The sequence below is a fragment of the Parasteatoda tepidariorum genome, chromosome 6 (assembly GCF_982258835.1).
Source record: "Parasteatoda tepidariorum strain Cologne lab strain chromosome 6, Ptep-v5.0, whole genome shotgun sequence".
NCBI lineage: Eukaryota > Metazoa > Arthropoda > Arachnida > Araneae > Theridiidae > Parasteatoda > Parasteatoda tepidariorum.
Window position 1 is genome coordinate 72,723,083 of NC_141760.1, and position 21,167 is coordinate 72,744,249.

The window sequence follows — 21,167 nt, forward strand, 5'->3', positions numbered from 1 at the left end:
CCTAAAGGATCATAGAAATTAAACTTACGCTGTCTTAATTTAACAACTAACAAAACCCAATGTTGATATAAATTAATTGGTATAAACAAATAATCACGCCCCTGTAATTTATTTAAATTAAAAGCATTGGCAAGATTACCTCCACTAATTAAGACTTGAGAATGCATGCAAGAAGCTGCTAATGAATTTTTATCGTGTAAAATTTTGGAGTTAAAGGCATCAATAATGCTGTCATACAACCAATCCTTCACAAAAATCGACGAAGGTTTTACTAAAGTTTCAATGTCTCTTTCAGATATAAATGGATTTAAAGACTTAATTTCATAAAAATGCAGTGGTATATCACACACACGCAAAACTACCTCACTATAGTTAGTAACACAATCCATTTTGGGAGTAAAAGAACCTCTTAATCTCTTGCATACTTCATCTTTACTATCAATAAATATAGAATTATCTTCTTCTAAGCAATCACGAGCTAATCTTTTAAGAAAATCATTAGGATATCCAACAGCCTTTCGCTTTGGTTTTCTAGATGCACGCTTAAAAACTAATTGCTTATCTAAATGCCGATTGGGTGAAATATTCAATGTAGGAGAAAAACTCTGCAGTTTTTGAAGTTTATCTTGCCCTTGCAATCCCTCACACAAAGAAATCAAATTTTTTAAACTATTATTTATGAATGGTAAAATGGTGCTCTGAATAGTTTTATCTTGTACTAAACTACCTAACCTATTCAACAAAATACCGTTTTCTTTCATTTTAGCCTCCACATCCGAATAAAAATTAAAAGCTGCTCCTTTTGAGCGTACCATAGTAGGAGGGAATTCTACGTGACCCAAAGTAATATTTGTCAAAAGCAACTCTCTATTTTCATTTGCATTCACTTTAACATCTATCTTTGATTCATGTTCTTGTAAAGATTCTTCTAATTTATCATAATTTGCTTTAACAACCTTTAAAGCATGGTTTGGTAAATATGCTGTCTTGTCTTCATCTGTGTCAATGTCTTCCTTTGAACTAAGCTTAATGAATGGCATTTGTCGGAAACTTATAGAATGTATTTTATGTACAGTTGACAAAAAAAGTATTAGCACACTAAGCTAATTTAAAATTCTTACAAGATAAAATAACCAAACTGATCCAAACTAGGATTTTCTTTACCTTTATTATAGTAAAAACAAAAGTAGGTGAAAATAAAAAGCACACTTGCTTTTACAGAATTTAAAACAAAAAAACAATATTATATTTTTGCAAAAAAAGTATTAGCACACTTAGTGAAACAAATAAAAACATTTTTCATTATCGGTGATTTGCTTTTTAATATCTAGTATGCAATCCATTGGCCTTAATGACTGCTTCTAATCTTCGTGGCATAGATTCTACTAACTTTTTGGTAATATCTGAGGAAATATTATTCCAGGAATGAATCAATGTAGATTCTAAAGAATCTCTTCCCGTAATGTGGTTATTCCTTACTTCTTGATCCAGATGGTGCCGAAGATGTTCGATCGGGTTCAGATCAGGAGATTGGGGGGGGGGGAGTGCGTAGCCTTCTTGGTGCATTATAAAGCAACCATTCCCTTGTTACATTCGCGGAATGTTTAGGATCATTATCTTGCTGGAATATATAGGTGTCTTGGAGGCCTAATTTTCTAGCACTGCTTTTCAAGTTACGGCGCAAAACCTCTATATACGATAAAGCTGTCATCCTACCATTAATAACTTCCAAATTTCCAACCCCATTATGCGCCATACAGCCCCAAACCATCACATTTCCCCCACTATGCTTAATTGTTGACAAGATATTTTTCTGATCAAGAGCAGTACCTTTTTTCCTCCAAACAGTTAAAATGCTTTTTGGCCGAAATATTTCAAACTTACTCTCATCAGAAAAAATAACTTGCTTCCAAAACTCCATTGGCTTACTTCGATAGGTCAGAGCAAACTCAAGTCTCTTTTTTCTATTAACCTCGCTAATAAAAGGTTTCTTCCTTGGCCTCCTACCCCGAAGACCACTCATATGGAGAACATTTCTAATAGTTTGTGGCGTCACTGACTTGCCAGATGTTGACGAAAGTCGTTGGCTAAATTTCGAGCACTTTGAGTTGGATTTCTTAGGGCCATTTTAACAACATGCCTCCTTTCCCTGTCATTTACTTTGACTGGGCGACCAGATCGGGGTTTATTTTTCGTGGATCCTGTTTCTTCCACTTTTTTAATAATTGAACGAACTATTGAAAAGCTCAATTTTAACTTTTTTCCAATATCCCGATAACTTTTTCCTAATTCACGGATTTCGTCTCTATCTTCTTTGATATTGAGAAGGCTTACGATCGGACATGGCGGTACGGAATTTTGAAGACACTCTACGACATGGGACTTCGTGGAAATCTACCCATCTTTCTCAAGAACTTTCTGTCGAAGCGGTATTTTCGAGTAAAGCTGGGAACTACATTTTCTGATCTCTTCAGTCAGACTGAAGGCGTCCCTCAAGGCAGTGTTTTAAGTGTCATACTCTTCATTATTCATGTATCACAAATCTTGAACGTGCTGCCTCCTTCCGTATTTGGTTCACTATATGTTGACGATCTGAACGTGTCATGTACAGGATCTGACATGCGCGTCATTGAGCGTCAACTGCAGTTGACTGTAAATAAAATTGTGGAATGGTGTGAGCAAAATGGTCATGCCCTTTCACCCGCTAAAAGCTCTTGCATTCACTTTTCTAAATTACGCAGAATACATTTTGATCCTGTTATATCTATTAACAACATTACTATACCCGTTGTATCCGAATTAAAGTTTTTAGGTGTTATATTTGATCACAAACTCACTTTTAAGCCTCATATTTTACATCTAAGAAAACGGTGTGAGAAGACTTTGAATATATTACGCGTTTTGTCGAATACTTCTTGGGGTGCGGATCGTATCGCCCTACTCAGACTGTACAAAGCGTTAATACTATCACGTATAGATTACGTTTGTGCAGTCTATGGTACTGCTACTGCTTCCAACTTAAGGCGTTTAGATACAGTACATCATACGGCTTTACGTATATGTAGTGGTGCATTCCGCACCTCACCAGTAGAGAGTTTATATGTCATTTGTCACCAATCATCTCTCGATTTTCGTCGCATGCAATTGTCTTTAGCGTATTACTATCGTGTGAAATCCTGCAAATCTCACCCTCTAAAACACGATGTCCTTCCATCAAGCTTGGAACGATTGTATGACGCTAAACCTTCATATGTCCGTCCATTTCATGCTCGCGTGCGTTCTCTCATACAAACATTTAACATTTGTGAGGTGCCAACACAATTAATAGATCATCTTCTCATACCACCATGGATCATCTCACCATATCAGTTTTATCCCCTTTTTAAGTTGTACAGTAAATCTAATGCTGCATCCATCATTTATCAACAAATATTCAATTCTCATCGCCACCAATATTTTGAGTATATGCCTGTATATACTGACGGATCAAAATCGACGGAATACGTAGGCTGTGGTGTCATCATCGCTGATGATACTTATAGCTACAAGATCCCAGATATTTGTTCCGTCTTCACTGCGGAAGCTGTTGCCATCCTTTTGGCATTGCGGCTGATTTCTTCACGCTCCGAACGAAAGTATTTTATATACTCCGATAGTAAGAGCGTTTTGAACCAGTTAGAAAATTTTCGCAGTGACACTCACCCAATTTTATGCTTCATTAATCATTTATTAATCGCTCTTCACAAGAAGGGATTTAATATTTCATTTTGCTGGATACCGAGTCACGTCGGTATCCCAGGGAATGAGTTGGCTGATTCTGCAGCACGATCTGCAACTACTGAATTAACAATATCTGTACCATTCTCAGACATTAAACTACATGTTCGACAGCTCATCTCGTCCCTTTGGCAACAGCATTGGGACCTTCAAACTCAAAATAAACTTCATAACATCAAACCATATATAGACCCCTTACCTGTATTACGTTTACGTAATGCAGATGTAAAGCTTAATCGTCTCAGAATCGGCCACACTCGACTCACGCATCTTCATCTGTTGTTTGGAGAATCTCCTCCCAAATGCGACTCTTGCAATACTTTACTTACGGTTCATCACATTTTAACCATTTGTCCTTGTTTTAACCGACATCGTCTTACCTTTTTTAATAGCACGATTTTATGTATGAAGGATTTGTTAGATGATATTCATCATCCTAACATTTTCGCATTTCTGCGAGCTATTGGTATTTTATATTGTATATAACTGTTTTATCTGATTTTATTCACTCTTATTTCCTACCCATGAACCGTTTTACCTTTTCTGTGTATTTTATAGAATTACGCTTTTATTGATTTTATGAACTTTTAAAAATACGTGTCTTGAGATAAACAATCTTATTCGTTTCATTTATTTTACGACAATGAAACTATTGTGTGCAATTTACCATTAGATCTAACTCAACAAATTGTTTGGCGCAGCATATCCTCCTTTGGATCTTGTGCCATAAAACTTCTACATTCAATCAATCAATCCTAATTCACGGAGACATATTATCTTTTCTCGAGTGGAGCCTGGAATTTCACATTTCTTCGAACTCATACTTAATGAATAGAGAAATTCAAAATAACACTGAACGTAACTTAATACTCTAGTCTTAGTACAAGTTATAAATCGGTTTCAGTAAGTGAATATAAGGTTTTATTCTTCTTATCTGTAGTGGTAGTAATGCAATTCGAGTGTGCCAATATTTTTTTTGTAAAATAAAATGCGTTTTTTCTATGGAAATATTTTATTAACAATGACGGGAATTTTATATTTTGTGATTTAGTTTTCATTTGAAAATTGAGTGTAATATAGTTTAATTGGTAAAGTTAGAACTTTTCGTTGCGTGAATATTTGAAACTATATTGATGTGCCAATACTTTTTTTACCGACTGTATATACTTGCAAATAGGATGATTATCTAGGCATTCACATTTATACATATGCATACAAAGATTTAAACAAGGCAATTTAATACACTTTGTGTAACACTCACTAATACTAAGGCATTCTTCCATAAGTTTTGTTATTTTATACTTAATTTTAATATCTCTCTGAGATTTCACTAGCCAGGTATTTTCTGTTATTTTTTCAACATCTTCGTCTTTTATTTTCATTCTATCATGTCGCTTATAATATGTAGGAGGATGTGAACAGCGTGGAATACCCATTGCCTTTTTTTAACTTATGCTCTGAATATGTGTCTTCTATCTTTAATACATCTATCCTTCGATCGAATTTACGTTTTAAATAATGTGTCTTTAATTTATTGTGAAAAGATTCGCAATACATATTTGTATCAGTATTCGCATGCGGAAATTGACGATGACACATACTCCAGAGAGGTCATCTATTTTGCGTACAATAATTATCAATAAAGTAATTAACAAATATAGGCTCCTTGACAATATATCTTCTTTTGAAATAATCTATCATATCATTAAATTTATTAATGGATGGCTCTTCTAGAATAGAAACTAAACATGCATATATTTCTTTTCTCATTGTTTCCTATTCCAAGCCCTATGGATATGCCATTTGCATAAAAGATGGTGAAACTCACTGCCAAAAACTACTGAAACGCAGGGCCAGTAGTCTTGTCATCATCTGTCATAACATTTGTTACCTGCAAGTCTCTGACTCTGACTTTAATGCTGGTAAAACAAGAAATCATAATCTCTTTATCTAATTTACTAGCAATAAAATGTGCAACCGCATAACCATACCCATATTCATCCTGGACCAATAAATTAAGTAAATAAAAATCATGCTCATTAGTTTTATGTGTGGAATCAATACACAAAATTTCGTTTTGTTGGGCTGTCTGTATACCTAAAACAAATGAATCTTGAGGTAAGTCAATATTCACATCTGTAGGACCTAAAACAACAACTTGAAATTGAGGTTTATACAACAGGACAGGATTATATTCCCACTGCATCATATCGTTTACCAAAAGATGGACAGCCATTGCATCATCTTTATGAAGTAATGAAGAGGACCTGACAGTATCATAATAATATTTTAATTTACTGTTCGTAAGAAGTGACTCCTTAATAATTAAATCATTTTCATCTCTCATATTCCGATCAACTCGAACACTATCAATAACCTTAGAAGCTGGGATTCCTAGTTGAGCACTTGCCTTAACAAAATTTCGAAATGTCTTCTTAAGATGTTGGAACTTAATATTTTCTTCGCTCAATGCATGATTATGGTTAGAAAAGTACTGAACAGCAATTCCATCTGGTTTCTCACAACAGATTATTCGGGCCATACAAGCTACATCGGTAGGTATAACTCCTTTTACATTTTTTCTACTAGTCTTTCTTTCAGCTACTTTTTTCAATGATCTGGTAAATTGGCAAGTGTAGTATGAATAGAAACTTTTTCCATCATTAGAAATCTTTCTTAAAATTTGAATATGTTCTTGTAGATTCATTATCCAAATTCAAACTTTGCATATCTTTTATGTTGCATAGTGCTGAAAGAAGTAAAATACACAATGCATGTAAACTTTCGCAGTTTATCTTTAACTAAAAAGAAATAGCAATATGTACAGAGAAGAGAAAATTAAAGTGGTTAAGAGAGTCATGAAAAGTAGACTGTTCAAAAATAGATAACTATGATTATGAGTCTTGAATTACAGAGAAAATAATCAAGATAAAATAACTTACCGGTTTATTGAGTACTCTGCACTAACTTTGGCCTTAGAATTTCTATCCTTTACAGTTAGGACTGCTTCCTTATGACACCTAAAACATAGCAAAAGTTAAAAAATTAACTACTAATACAATATCATAAATCATTTCCTACACACAATCAAGAACAATTTTTAGAATAACATTACAACTTTTTACCCACATCATGCGAGAAATTAAATTTAGATGAACTTTAAAGAAAAAATTATAGGTAGAGTGAGAATTTTAAGTAACAGAGCTCTTATGACTGGTATATAAAATAGAAGGGAAGTTAATTTGTTAACAGGAAAGAACAAAACTATGAAAGACACTTTCAGACAACTATGGCAGAAAGAATAAAACACTAACCCAGAAATTGAACATCCAGAAGCAGTCTTTTCCTCCTTTGCTACAGTTCCCCTAGACTTATTGCGCCTGAAATAAATAAATGTATATGTAGTAACATATTTTTCAACATACATATATTTTTAATGAAGTCTGCGTATACATTCAAACAAAGGCAATTTATTGTATGTTTGGAACAACTGTGTCTAACAGAGGATAATTTTTTTTGTTGAAAGAAAATGAAACTAACAAAGAGGCTGTATCCTGAGAACTTTTACTCTTTTTATTGGAAACTATACAATATCACAATTCTTTCTGGACTTTCTGCAACTGAAATAAATTAATCCACATGCCACATGCATAAAAATATATAAGCATACACATACAGTGGCAGTCAAAAGTATTCGTACAATGAATTTTGAAGTGCTCATCGCTTCATAGTATTTTATTAATTATACTACGTCATTAAACACAGATACCAGGCCTTGTATCCTTTATTTTTGAGCAATTTAATCGAAAGAAGTTTTCTTGTAAAACAATTACAGAAAAAAAATATAAAAAAATAGAAATTAATTATCAAAACTTTTGTGTCAAAAGTATTCGTACACTTAAGAAATTTCCCTAAAATTATATAGTATATCACAGTTTAATACTTAGAAGGATACCCTTTCGCCTTAATTATTGCTTTCATTCGACTTGGCATTGAATCTACCAACTTCTGTGTAATATCTGGTGTAATTGATGCCCATTCTTCCAATATGGCGGTTTTCAGCTGATTTTTATTTTTTACTCCTCGATTTTTGATTTTGTCGTCTAAAATACTCCACAAATGCTCAATAGGATTCATGTCTGGTGATTGTGGAGGTGTGTTGAGTCCTTCGGGAGTGTTATATAATACCTAGAGCTTAGCATTATAAGCTGTATGCTTAGGGTCATTGTCTTGTTGAAATATATAGTTAGTTTGAAGACCCATTTGTGAAGGGCTAGAATTTAAATTACTTTTTAGAATGTCAATGTACTTTTTGTGATCCATAATCCCATCAATGATGTGCAATTTACCCACTCCATGTGCGCTCATACATCCCCAAACTAGAATGTTACCACCGCCATGCTTTACTGCCGCACTCAAATTTTTTGGTTGTAGCTCTGTATTCTTTTTACGCCACACAATTTGTCTGCCATCAGATCCAAACACGTTAAACTTGCTCTCATCCAAGAATATAACCCTGTTCCAGAAATCAGGATTTTTATTAACATGCTGTTTGACGAAAGACATTCGTTTCTTTCTATTAACTTCCGACACAAAAAACTTTTTTCGAGATACTCGACCATGGAATCCTGATTCGTTAAAAGTGCGGCGTATAGCACTTACCGAGATCGAAATTCCCTGTTTGAGGAGTTCTGATTTTACTGCCGGGGCACTCAATTTTGGATTTTTCTTAATCAATCTTACGAGTAAGCGTCTGTGCTTAATGCTGAGAATTTTTGGGCGTCCACTTCGTGGAATATTTTCAACAGTATTGCGTTGGCAATGTCGATCTATAACACTCTGCACTGTAGATCGGGGTCTTCCAATAGCAAGTGATATCTTTCTTAAAGAGTTACAGTTATTATGTAGTTTCATTATCAGTTTTCTTTCAGCGAGAGAAGTTTCTTTTCCCTTCCGAGCCATCTCAATTTAAAGCTGTATGATTGACAACAAAAAATGCGAGTTTCAAAGCTAGTAAACATAAGAATGAAACAGATAAAGCGGTAAAAGTAAGAATAATATAAAATCTCGCCAAATATATTCCCACAAACGATATTTGCCGCACAAATTGTCTTAATTTTACTATTTTACGACTTGAAATGTGGATGTACGAATACTTTTGAAGCACGAGGTTTAGTGGTGAGATTCAAATTCTCACTCTATCGAGGAGCTCTTTAGGACCAAATTTAAAAATTTCCTCTTAAAAATTCAAATCATTCATGCAACAACTTGAAAAACATTAAGATTTTTTGAAAATTTCAATTAATTTTTACGCAATTTCAATTTTTATTCACTTTTGAAGTTAGTAATTTAAGTGTACGAATAGTTTTGACTGCCACTGTATATAAACTACAATTAATTGCAGATGCAAACATTAATTGCAGACAAAAGCATTATATTTAAAAAAAAAACATATTTAAAAAACTACTGCACATATTCTTGGCTCTGGCATTGATAAATGCTTCTTCACATTTATAATGCAAAAAAAAAAAGAAAACTACAAAGCAAAATGATTAAACAGAAATGAGCAAAATTCTGAACAATACTTAGAAAGTATTGGAGAAAGAAGAAAATAACACTAACCCAGAAATTGTATCTTTAGAACCCGCATTCTTTACTTTAGTAACAACAGAACAATCCCTTCTCTTAGACTTTTTGCCATAGAAAGAGGCAAACCTATAAATATAAAGAGGTGGTTTCAGTTTACAAAAACAAACAGTTGTAGATGGACGAATTGTAAATGGAGAATATTTATAAAAAGAAAAAAATATTTAGAGACAACTGGATTTGTTCTAGACTTTTGCAACATAAAATGCTTCCTTATATCTATAACACAATGAAAATCTACACAGTAGAACAATAAAATAGAAAGGAGAACCTTTAAAGGAAGGAAGAAAAAAACTTACTGAGAAACTGTACAATCAGTATCAGCATAGTCTTCTTTAGCTCCAGAACAAGTCAATCCTTTTGGGCATGGTACTTCCTCACACCTATAATACAAAACAATCACTCATAGCCAGAAAATATAAAATCTTGTCATAAGCCCAACACTGATCGAAAAAAAACATCCAAATCATTTATTAGTTCTCATAGAATGAATATTAACATTAACTTGATAAACTACACTAACAAACATAAAATGTCACTTACAATGATGAAAATTTTAGTCCTTTATATCCAAGCCTAGAAAGGAATTAATAAATAAATTATAGCCTCCATCAAACCTTAAAAATCAGTAAACAAATCACATATAATATAAATTCCTTCGGCCAACAAGAGTCCAGCCTGAACTGCTGTAACACTTAGCCTCACTATGCAATTCAGTGGCAAGGGGCAAAATAACAGATGTGGATGGTTCATCTGAGCTCGAATCCTTGTTTCACATGGAAGATCAGAAACGGGAATAACTCTAAAATCATTATCACAATATTAACATTCGAATTAAAATGATGGATTAATATAAATGTGATTAATCTTAATCATATTACTTATTATTTGTATTAACAGAAAATACCTTGGTTATTAGCTTTACTAGCAATAAGCTAATACCACATGTTTAAAACTAAATTGTGTTACTGAACTTGCTTTGCTGACAAGTGCAAATTTTAAAAAATAGCACCAAAGGTTCAAAAACTATTTACCTCTTTAAAATGGCAGAATAAAGTTCTTGCTTTCTTTCCGCCTTTGGTGCCTCCGAGTGCTGAGCGACTTTGAGTACAGGTGTCTTAGAAGACAAGGGCACTACTAAACACAAAAATAAATCAAAATCTATAAGATGTAAAACCAAATAAAAACCATAGACCTCACATACACAGCTTGACAAATCACAACAAATTCTTTGGTCAGATAACCTCATCAAAACAATGTCTAAAATTTTCACAACAATATAAAAGAAACCTACCTACACAATAAGTAACTTTGCTTAATAATTAGTCATAATCAATATAACATAGATACATAAACATAGCTACATAATTACATAAAACTAATTTAAGCTTCAAATTTAAATCTTTTAAAGGGATTACATTCAAAAACTTACAACTTGAAGAGATTATAAAATGAAACACTTATACTTAGTAGTAATTAATACTTAAAATACTTAGTACTTAAAATTTATTAGCCAAGTTTAGTGTAAACTAACCTTTTAATATGACAAACAAAAATAAAAACTTACGTGTCAGCAACCATTCTACCAAAGAAAAATTATATTTAACCACTCTCTAATATAAACAAAATAATTAATCTATAAACTAATGTTAAATGCTATTAGCAACAACAGATATGAGAAAAGTAGACCATTTTAAGCCTCACACATAAAAAGATACATTAAATATCTTCTTCAAAAAATACCAAAGAAAACACACGTCAATAAAGAAAAAAAAATTGGAAATAAAATTATACAGTACTTAACAGACCTGTTCTTTCAGTTTCGCATTTTAAAAGCCATGCAAAGTATCCAGACAAAATATCAGTGATGTACTCAGCAAAGATCTCATTTCCTGTCCTATCAAAATGGACACTATCACACCCCAAGTATCTGTCCCAAGTGACTTTAGGAGAACAGCAAAAGTGGAGATTTGCATTCCTCATGGCTTCATTACTTAACATTTCATTTAAGGCTTCAACATTTGAATTCCAGTTTCTCAATCTCCGCCTTTCAGAAAGCCGTTGTTGGACTGGTAAAAAGCCATTTGGCCTTCGTTTGAATATTTTGGTGATAAAAATCTGACAGTGTGGATTCTCAACCTCCACTTCCTTAAGCAACTGCTGGTATGCAGAGAAATTTTCTTTGGCGTCTTTATCACAGTCATTTGAACCTGAAATTAAGGGAGTCAGTACCCCCTAAACTTTCAAAAAATCGGTTTTGAGATTTTTTCATTTTTGTAATATTCAATTCAAGACCTTTCCAACGATATATAATTTTGTGTTTACCAAAACTAGAAGTTAGTTAATTCACTCTGTACATGGCCGGAATTGAGAAAACTGTTTCTCTCGGGACTCGCATCGGAATGTTCGCTGATGATATTGCTCTTTGGGGTAGCGGTGACGACGTTGCCGAGATTGAGTCGAGACTCAACAACTCATTAGAAGCCCTGTCCAAGTACGCAGATGAACTCAAATTGAGCTTCAACCCAACCAAATCGATAACCACCTTCTTCACTACTAATAAGCGACTTTATAAATATGAACCATCCTTGTTTCTCAAACACCAGAAGCTCTCCTACGAGAAACACCCAAAATACCTGGGATACATTCTCGATCCCGAATTTACAAGTAACAAACATATTGATTATATTGTCTCGAAGGCTAGGAAGCGCCTAAATATTATTAAGTGTATCGCTGGTAGGGATTGGGGAGCAGATGCAACTACTCTTAGGACTTCCTACCAGGCTCTTGTTCGACCAATTCTTGAATATGGCTATCCTGTCTACTGCTGTGCTTCTCAATCTAACTTAAACAAATTGGAAAAGGTTCAACTGAGCGCCGCTCGCATCATCACTGGACTGAAACTGCCCTTCAGAGATCGTTCTTTACGAAGCAGATCTGCAACCTCTTAACTTCAGAAGGCAAGCTAATTTAGTGAAATATTACAATGAACTTTCCAGTTTAGACCAAGGCAATTTAACTGCTATTTACCTAAATAACTGGACCTGCAATCAAAGGCTAAAGAAAAACAGTCCTTTTAGTCATGTTAATCACAACTGTTAATCGCTGAAAATATTGAACCTCTTTATCTTCATAGCAATGTTAGTACTTGCTTGGATCTTTCCAATGTTAGTTTTCATGAAAGCCTCCCTACCATGCTTGACAAGAAAGACTGTGCGCCTGACTTCCTCAGACAATGTCCCTGGAAATCATCAATAAAATCCCTCCAAACGACATCAAAATATTCTCTGATGGCAGTAAAATGGATAGACAGACTGGCAGTGGGGTATTTATTGAAACACCTCGAGAGAACTACACTCTTCATCAACTAAACCCCGATTTTTGCTCCGTCTTTCGAAGCGAACTAATTGCAATCGACAGGGGACTAGAGAAAATCTTGAGTGAAGGTCACCTTGGAAATACTTGGATACTATCTGACAGCCGTAGTTCAATTCAACACCTCAAAAATTGGGCCCTCATTGGAGATAAAACCAGTTTTTCGATCTTACAAAAAGTAAAGCTCATTTCCCAACAGCATAAGGTCCACTTTCAATGGATCCCGTCCCACGTCGATATCCACGGCAACGAGTTGGCTGACACTCTTGCAAAGAAGGGACTAGACCATCCAGTCCCCTCCACCTCAGAGCTTACATACCTTGAACTTTTTGTAAGGCAAAAGGCCCAGAACAAACAAAAGTGGCTGCTTCCACCTATTCACTACTGGTATAAAGCAAAAAGACCAGGACTCTATCTCTCACTGGTGACAGGCAAACCAACACCTGCCTATCCCGACTAGCCAGTGGACTCCTGAAAAGTCTCACAATTTCCGCAAATCAAAAGATCTTTCCTCTTTGCCCTAAATGCCAACAAAACCAGGCATCACCTGAGCACATCTTGATCTGTTTAGGGCTGGACTGGAACGATATTCATTCCTCTCCCATTCTGGTTTTGGATTTTCTCAATATCAATGGATTCATTGATCTGGTCTGACCCCGTCAGACCAGATGGGAATTAGCAACAACAACAGAAGTTAGTTAAATTCAGATTTCAAAATGTAAACAAACGATCCATTGGCTGTGCCACGCCCACATTTGACATCTCAAAACGAAAACAGAAGAGTCAATTCTATGACATCATAGTGAATTCTTGCATTCTTTTTATATTTTTCCCTGGATAAAGATAAACTTTTATTTCTAATGTGAAAGCTACAAGCTAACAACATATATTTGAAAATTTACAATAACTGTAGTCAATAACTCAGCTTTTGTGTTCATTAATCATCTGATTATCGAGCACGTTGAGCGTTATTATTTGCGAATTTTTTAAACAACAACTGAGATTATACATCTGCAATCATTGCTTTTATTTTAATTTGTTGCTTTAATTTTGTAACATAAATATGCCTCGATCAACTAAACATTTTAAAAAACGTTAAGGTTTTTATTGTGAAAGGAAGTTGGTTTCTGAAAAGAAAAGTGATGTTGATGTGGAACTTTTTGCTAAAGAAAAGAAAGTACCGAATTTGGATGATTCTTTCCTGTTTTTCCAAGAAGACAATGGTTTAATTAATGCATTGGTGGATATGAATATATTTGCAGATATATTTAAAAATGTTGTTCGATGCAAGGTGTGTAACACTAGACTTGATCTTAGAATTTTGAAGCCAAATTCTGGATTGGCTTTGTTATGCCTTTTAAAATGTAATGAATGTTCTTTTGAACATAAATTCTGGACATCTGGTTTTCATAAAAACAGTCAGATAGTAACCATAAATACAAGATATGTATATGCCATGCGTTCCATTGGTAAAGGTGCTGAAGCAGGTAGAATGTTTTCAGCCGTTATGAATTTACCTCAACCACCTACAAGATTTGCACTTTACAATAAGAGACTCTTGACAGCTGTGCAGCAAGTGTCAGATGTATCCATGAAAGAAGCTGCAAGTGAAAGTAAATTGGAAAATAATAATGATAATAGCGTAGCAGTGGCAGTTGACGGCAGAAGCGAGGCTTCACGTCATTGAATGGTGCTGTTTCTGTTACGAGTGTAGACACTGGCAAAGCGTTAGATGTAGAAGTTTTATCTAAGTATTGTAGATGCCGAAACAAAAATAAACATGAAAGTAGCTGCAAGGAAAACTTTGAAGGTTCTAGTGGGCTTATGGGAGTAGAAGGTGCTTTACGAATTTTTAAACGATCTTTATCTTTCCATGACCTACGTTATACCACTTACTTAGGGGATGGAGACTCCAAAGCCTTTGATAGCATCAAGAGACAAAATGTGTATGGAGATGCATATCCAGTCACGAAACTTGAGTGCATTGGGCATGTAATGTAGCGTATGGGCTCAAGACTTCGCCGGCTTAAATGTGATTTGAAGGGGAAAAAACTAAGTGATGGCAAAGGGATATCTGGGAAAAACCGCCTTACAGATTGTGTAATCGATAAAATTCAAACTTACTATGGCCTTGCCATACGAAGAAATATAGGAAGTGTCAAAGACATGCGTCAAGCTATATGGGCAATTTACATGCATACGCAATCAACTGACGATCTACCCCGGCATATGTTTTGTTCTAGTGGTGCTGATTCGTGGTGTGTTTTTAAGAAGGCTGAAGTCGTAAAGAAAACTTATACTCACAAAAACAGTCTTCCGCCTGCAGTTGTTGAAGCTATGCGTTCAATATTCAAGGACTTATCCCATCCAGATCTTCTTCAAAAATGTCTGCATGGAAAAACGCAGAACCCAAATGAGAGTTTTAACAATGTCATATGGTCGCGAATACTAAAAGGAACATTTATTGATATTGATGCTCTTTCGCTTGGTGTGTTAGATGCTGTATGCAGTTTTAATGATGGTAATGCATCGAAGCTACATATTCTTCAGGCATTAGGAATAGAGCCAGGAGATAATTGTATTGCTGCGATGAAGTGTTTTGATAAAGAGAAACTATTGCGGGCAAAATATGCCTTTTGTCAGCAAACAAAGGAAAAAAGACTGAAAAGAAAATTTGAGGAAGATAAAATGCAAAAAGATCCACAAAAATCTGGCTATGGGCCTGGTGTATTTTAATTGGGTTTTGCTAGTGCTGCAATATAGCTTCTTTTTTTTTTACATTGATTCGTACAACATTTTGATACAGTTTTATTTTGTGCATTATTAACCTGTTTAAAAATATGATACATTAACTTATAATTATTGAGTATTACTTTAGGAATAATTATTTGTGGTTATTTAGTCTTTATTAGATAAGTTTTTATAGTTAGCATTTTTTGAAAGTGAATACATTTATAATTTTAACATTGTCGTTGTGATTTATCATGTATTTTGTGCGAGTAAATCGTACTTTTTGTGACCAAAATAACAACAAAGAATTTTAAACAAATAAAAATAAGTAGGGCATAGGTAACAACTAAAGAAAATGAAAAAATATTTAGAAACATTGTCAGAATATTTTAGTAATCTATGATTTTTACTTTAAACTGCATTTTCTTGAAATGACATTTTTCAATCTTCGTGTACCTTTTTCTCAGGAACTATAAATGACACTGCTTTGAAATTTTGAATATATATTTATTATGTATAAGTACATATACTGAGGTGAAAATTTTGAGATAATTCATGAATTTTTTTTTTAACTAGTCGAAAACAGGTATTTTACAGTAGTGCTCAGTAATTATTTTTTTCTTAAATAAAAAGTATATTTATGTGTATGATTATCACCTCAGTATATGTAAAAAAGTCTAATTAAGCTCCATTAAAAATTTCAAGTGTCTATGTTGAATACTTTTTAAGAAAAAGGTAGATAAAGTTTGCCATTTTAACATTGTTGGTATAGGGCATACCGACTCCCCTTAAAATTGATTAATTTAAATTTGGACTGATCTATCACTACTTAGGTAATATTTCAATAGGATACATAGGAAATTAAAATTATTCGGTTCATTCGTCATTACACTCCTGGTATTCACTATTAAACAAAAATTATCACAATAAAAAAATAAATTTAAAATTATAAAATGCTAATAATAAACAGCAATAATCCAAATTAAACCAGTACTGATAAGTTACTTACCAATATGAAGGACAAATCCATTTTCTTTTACCTTCTCAAAAAACCTTTTATCTTAAATCCAGGGAAACTCCTTACATGTACCTTATGCCTAATAACATTATCAGGTATATGGGGTCTTAAATACTTACACATGGAGTCACCGATGATTAAAACTTTCATCTCGCTAAAAAAATTATATATGAAAGAAAACAATCATCATCATAAGCCACGAAATAACAAATATATAAAAATCATAATTATTAGTTTTTAAGTACATAGTAGTTATTTAAGTACATAGTAGTTATTTAGACTTAGTATTATAGTGATTACTCCAATCAAAATGCTAAAAAATCGATTATCACTTTTTTTCCAGTAAAATTCTTGCCCACATCATTGGCTGTATTTTTAGTATGTTATGTTATAAATTGCTCTATTAGAAAATATCCAAAATATTATTTACATTGAGTATTAATTACAAGTTTGTTATATCAAAATGTACATGATAAATTTGAAGTACTTGAATGCATTAATATTGTAAAGAGTATACAATTAGTATTCTCTATACTACAAGTGATACTATTAACTTTAATCAAAGAATTTTGTAGTATCAAGATCAGGAATAAATAATTTTTAAATTAGTATTGAAACTCGTGAAACATATTTAACACTAGTAATTAAATTCAACTATTACACATGTAGGAATTAAGAAATTATTATATAGTACACGTGTACACATTGCTACATTATTATGTAGGAAATGTATTTTTTACATTAAAACACGTGGTAGAAATAATAGATGATACAACAAATGATTGTTATTGGAGTTAATTTTAAATTACCATACTAATTTCACACGTGAACAAAAATCAAGATAAAGAGTAAAAAAAAAATTAACTTACAAGAAGATATTTGATAATACTTTGCAATCCCTAAAATAAAAGCTGTAAATACATACAAAATAAAGCGCAATCTCAAACAAACGCGCAAAAGTCACATACACGCACTCTCAAAAAGATTTTGAACAACAATACAGCAAGCACTGTTATGACACAGCTAGCCAAAACTAATTACAACTGGCGGCCATAAACCACAGAAAGTCGCCGCGAGAAAAAAAAAAGGTAACTTTTTATCCCAAACTGACGCAAAGAAGGCACGCGGAAAAAGAGCAAAGCGCTACTCGTTTAAAGTTAAGGTGGCAATAATCGATATGAAAATTCAATTTAAATTTAGTGGAAGGCTATGTGGTTAAATGAACTAAAACTGAAAAAACTATTGAGTTGAATATCGTCGCACGTGTGATGTAGCAACATCACAATATGTTTACATCTTCATAATCTGAAAAATTATCTGCATTATTTTCACTTTTGAACACCATTTTTCCCCCATATAAATTCATTAACTAGTGTATATACAATTATACAAAAAAAAAGTCTACTGTCCCAAAAATAGCAAAACTCCAAACAAAAATTTGCAAACTTACACTCTCAGCAGATTGTTATAAATAGAAATATGATAAAACAAAGCATATTGATGAATTCTGCTAGACCTATAAGTTCTATATAAATATTTGCAATATAATACGTACCCTAGTTAACTCAGGACTCGAGTTAATCCGGGAGGCGGTTAAAAAAACAGTTATTAGTTTCTGCATTACTATACATGCTAAAAGAAATAAACTATGTGTTCGCAAATATCTTAACAACCATCAGAAAATAAACTTCGTAACTGGATTTAATTTTCATGTAATGTAACACTATGTCAAATTTACTTTGAATATTACAGGATTAAGAATTACAGTTAACGTCAACACCATGTCCTTCCCTGGTGGCAGGAACTGAGGAAACTCCTGCACCTTCAAACCGAGCTTCTCAATGTTCCGCAAACAGGCCAAAAAATCTGCCCCCTCTGCCGCCCAAAAAGCTGCTTGTTCCATTGAAGAAAAGAATAAACTGGAGATGGAAATAATGAGAAGAAAAGAGGAGCGATACATAGAATTGAGGAGTAAAGTCTAAAGATGAGGCTGCTGTCTGTGCAAGTAGAATTAATTTCAAGAACATTTAAACCGTGTAATAGCTGAAGACCCGAGATGCTTAAACATTTTAATAAATAAATAATTGCATTACTATTTTAGTGTGTTGTGTATCAATGTTATTAAACCTATGTTTTATAATTGTTAAATAATGCAATTTCCCACATAATTTTGTCAGTGTGAACATAAGAAATAATAGTTCTTTTAAATTAGAGCATTGCCTTATTGAGGACAGGCTTAATTAATATTAATAGATTATTTTCTTATTTCTCAAAGTTAATGGAGATGAAATCATGAGAACCAGACGTCTCAAATGTCTGTTTCGCTTTGACATTAAAAGCAATAACTCTCATAACTCCTAAATAGTTATTGCCCTAAAAAGTAAATACTCAAATGCACGATTTAAATCTTCTATATTGTTCGAAATACATTGTGTTGAACAGAAAATTAAGTTTTTTTTACAGCTTTAGAAAATATTTGTTTCACATACCAAGATATTGTAATACTATTTTAATGAATTGGTATAACAACTTTAAAATGTAAATGAAACATTAAATAGAAAAATGCCAATGTTCCTAAGTAAAAATTTTGTTTTTAGAATTTCAGCTTTAGCTATTAATAACAATAGATAAGAACCAGTATTTTTAAAGAAGAGAATTTGACAAACTAAAAACATAATTTAATATATTCGAGTTTAAAAAAGACCAATTTTAGTTAAAATAATTAGAAATGAGGACATTTTGTTTTGCAAATCCAGCAGGAGAGCGTCCAGTAATAATTTCTTGGTATTCTGGTATCTTTAGTTGCTTTAGCAATTTTTCTATCTCTAGGTCCATAGGTGGCTCTTCATCACCTATAGCAAAATAAATTAAAAAGGTTAAGTAACTAAAATTTTTCTTCTTTAATATCTTGCTATCTGCTTTTTGATTCACATTTTCATGGTAAATCTATTATGACAACTATGAGCAAAAATTTACAATTAGAAATTAGAGACCATTTTATTTAACATTATAACAGTCATTGAACAGCAGGCTAATTTTTTTTACAATGTTCAACTCTGCAACCTTGTAGTCTTGAAGCCAGTCCATAAGACAAGTAAACACCTATCAAATATGAAAAGATTACTTTATCTATTTATAGAGTTATTCAATAAGTTAAATATTTAATTTCAAATGTAGAAAAAATAGTGCCCTCTCTTTTTTTTTGTAGGGAACACAGCATAACAAGCTTAAATTTATCATTATAAGTTACAAAATATTTAAACATGCTGGCTTGCCTTCGCATATAATTTTTAATCAATTATTAATAGGTAAATATAAACCTAAATTTAACAGCCAATTTAAATTAATATATTAAGTATTATTGTTTAGATATCATCAAATCACAAATTAATATAGTATTGCAACTTACTTAAAAATTACTACAAATGATTTTTTTTCATCTCTTTTTGTAAAGTTGCTCAATTTTTTAAAACATTAATTGATTACAAAGTCATTAAAATGATTGAAGTTTAGTAAGGTACTCACCTAAATTTAAAGCAATGTTATGAAGTACGCAACATGCAACTATTATAGCTGAAACATTATCGATGTGGCATGATATGCCTAGGCTGAGGCAAGGGAATCTTCTTTTTAAAATGCCATATCTTCGCTCTACAGTATTTCTTGTCAATATATGTGCCTTGTTATATCTGAAACAAAATACCAACTAGCCTAATTATTTTACAGTTTTTATATCTTTTCTACTGAAATTATTTTAGTTTGAGTTAGGGGTTATACTAAATGATTATAGTGTAATTTGGTACATTGCCTATACTATCAGATGTCTTGTCCAGGACGAATTTATTACCCTTTAGCTGGGCCTTCATAAATTCAACTTTAATTCACAAAATACTCTTTCTTAAAATTTTCTTATTCTATCCCGTAAGAAACAATAAATCCATATTTTTGTGTTGATTTTTTAATATGATTTTTAATTTTCACAAATTATGTCTAAATTTTACCAAAAAAAGTACCTCTCAGAAAAACCTTGATAGACCCCAGATTATGTTAACAGGTTCTTAATATGCAGAGACTAGGCAGTTTTTTTTTTTAAGAATCTATTTCTATAGAATTTTTAAAACGCTTTTTAATGGTTAGACTGACGGGCAAAAGGAATGTAAAAAAAAAACTCCCTGTCTTAACGCCAACAAATTTTAATTGATGCCAGCGAATGTATACTAGCAAATGAATGCTAGAAGCATGGAAAGGGATACAAAACTTAGCAGTTTAACAAAAAATAAACCCCACCCTTCAGTATCAACATAAAATTTTTAAAAAAACTGGCAGAAGATTTAAATCTTAAGGCCAAAAATTTGGTTGGAAATTAAATAAAGTGGTTAAAAAAAAAAAAGGTTTAAAATTTATTTTGAAACTCGCGTGATGTACAGCCGGATAATAATTAATCATACACTGGTATTGTATATATAGTAAACATAAATATATTAAAAATGATAATTTTTAGCTATGTATTTTTAGTCATAAATTTTTTTTATTTTTTCAAATTTGATTCTAAATTTTATTTTCTAATAATCAGAACAGAATAATTGGACAAATAGAAAATAATAATTTCCTACAATAAATA

General features: G+C 32.6%; 1 protein-coding gene across 1 annotated transcript; it reads left to right on the plus strand.

The window, feature by feature from the left end:
• The first annotated feature begins 1,079 nt into the window (after positions 1 to 1,079).
• Positions 1,080 to 17,962, plus strand: LOC147808109 (uncharacterized). Its single transcript, XM_087166594.1, has 2 exons — positions 1,080 to 7,454; positions 9,123 to 17,962. The coding sequence occupies exon 1, from the start codon at positions 2,377 to 2,379 to the stop codon at positions 4,261 to 4,263; it is 1,887 nt and encodes a 628-aa protein (XP_087022720.1). The 5' UTR covers positions 1,080 to 2,376; the 3' UTR covers positions 4,264 to 7,454; positions 9,123 to 17,962.
• Positions 17,963 to 21,167: the final 3,205 nt, after the last annotated feature.

Excerpts from the sequence above, each read along its gene's own strand:
- LOC147808109 (XM_087166594.1), top strand. The coding sequence starts at position 2,377 with ATGGGACTTCGTGGAAATCTACCCATCTTTCTCAAGAACTTTCTGTCG.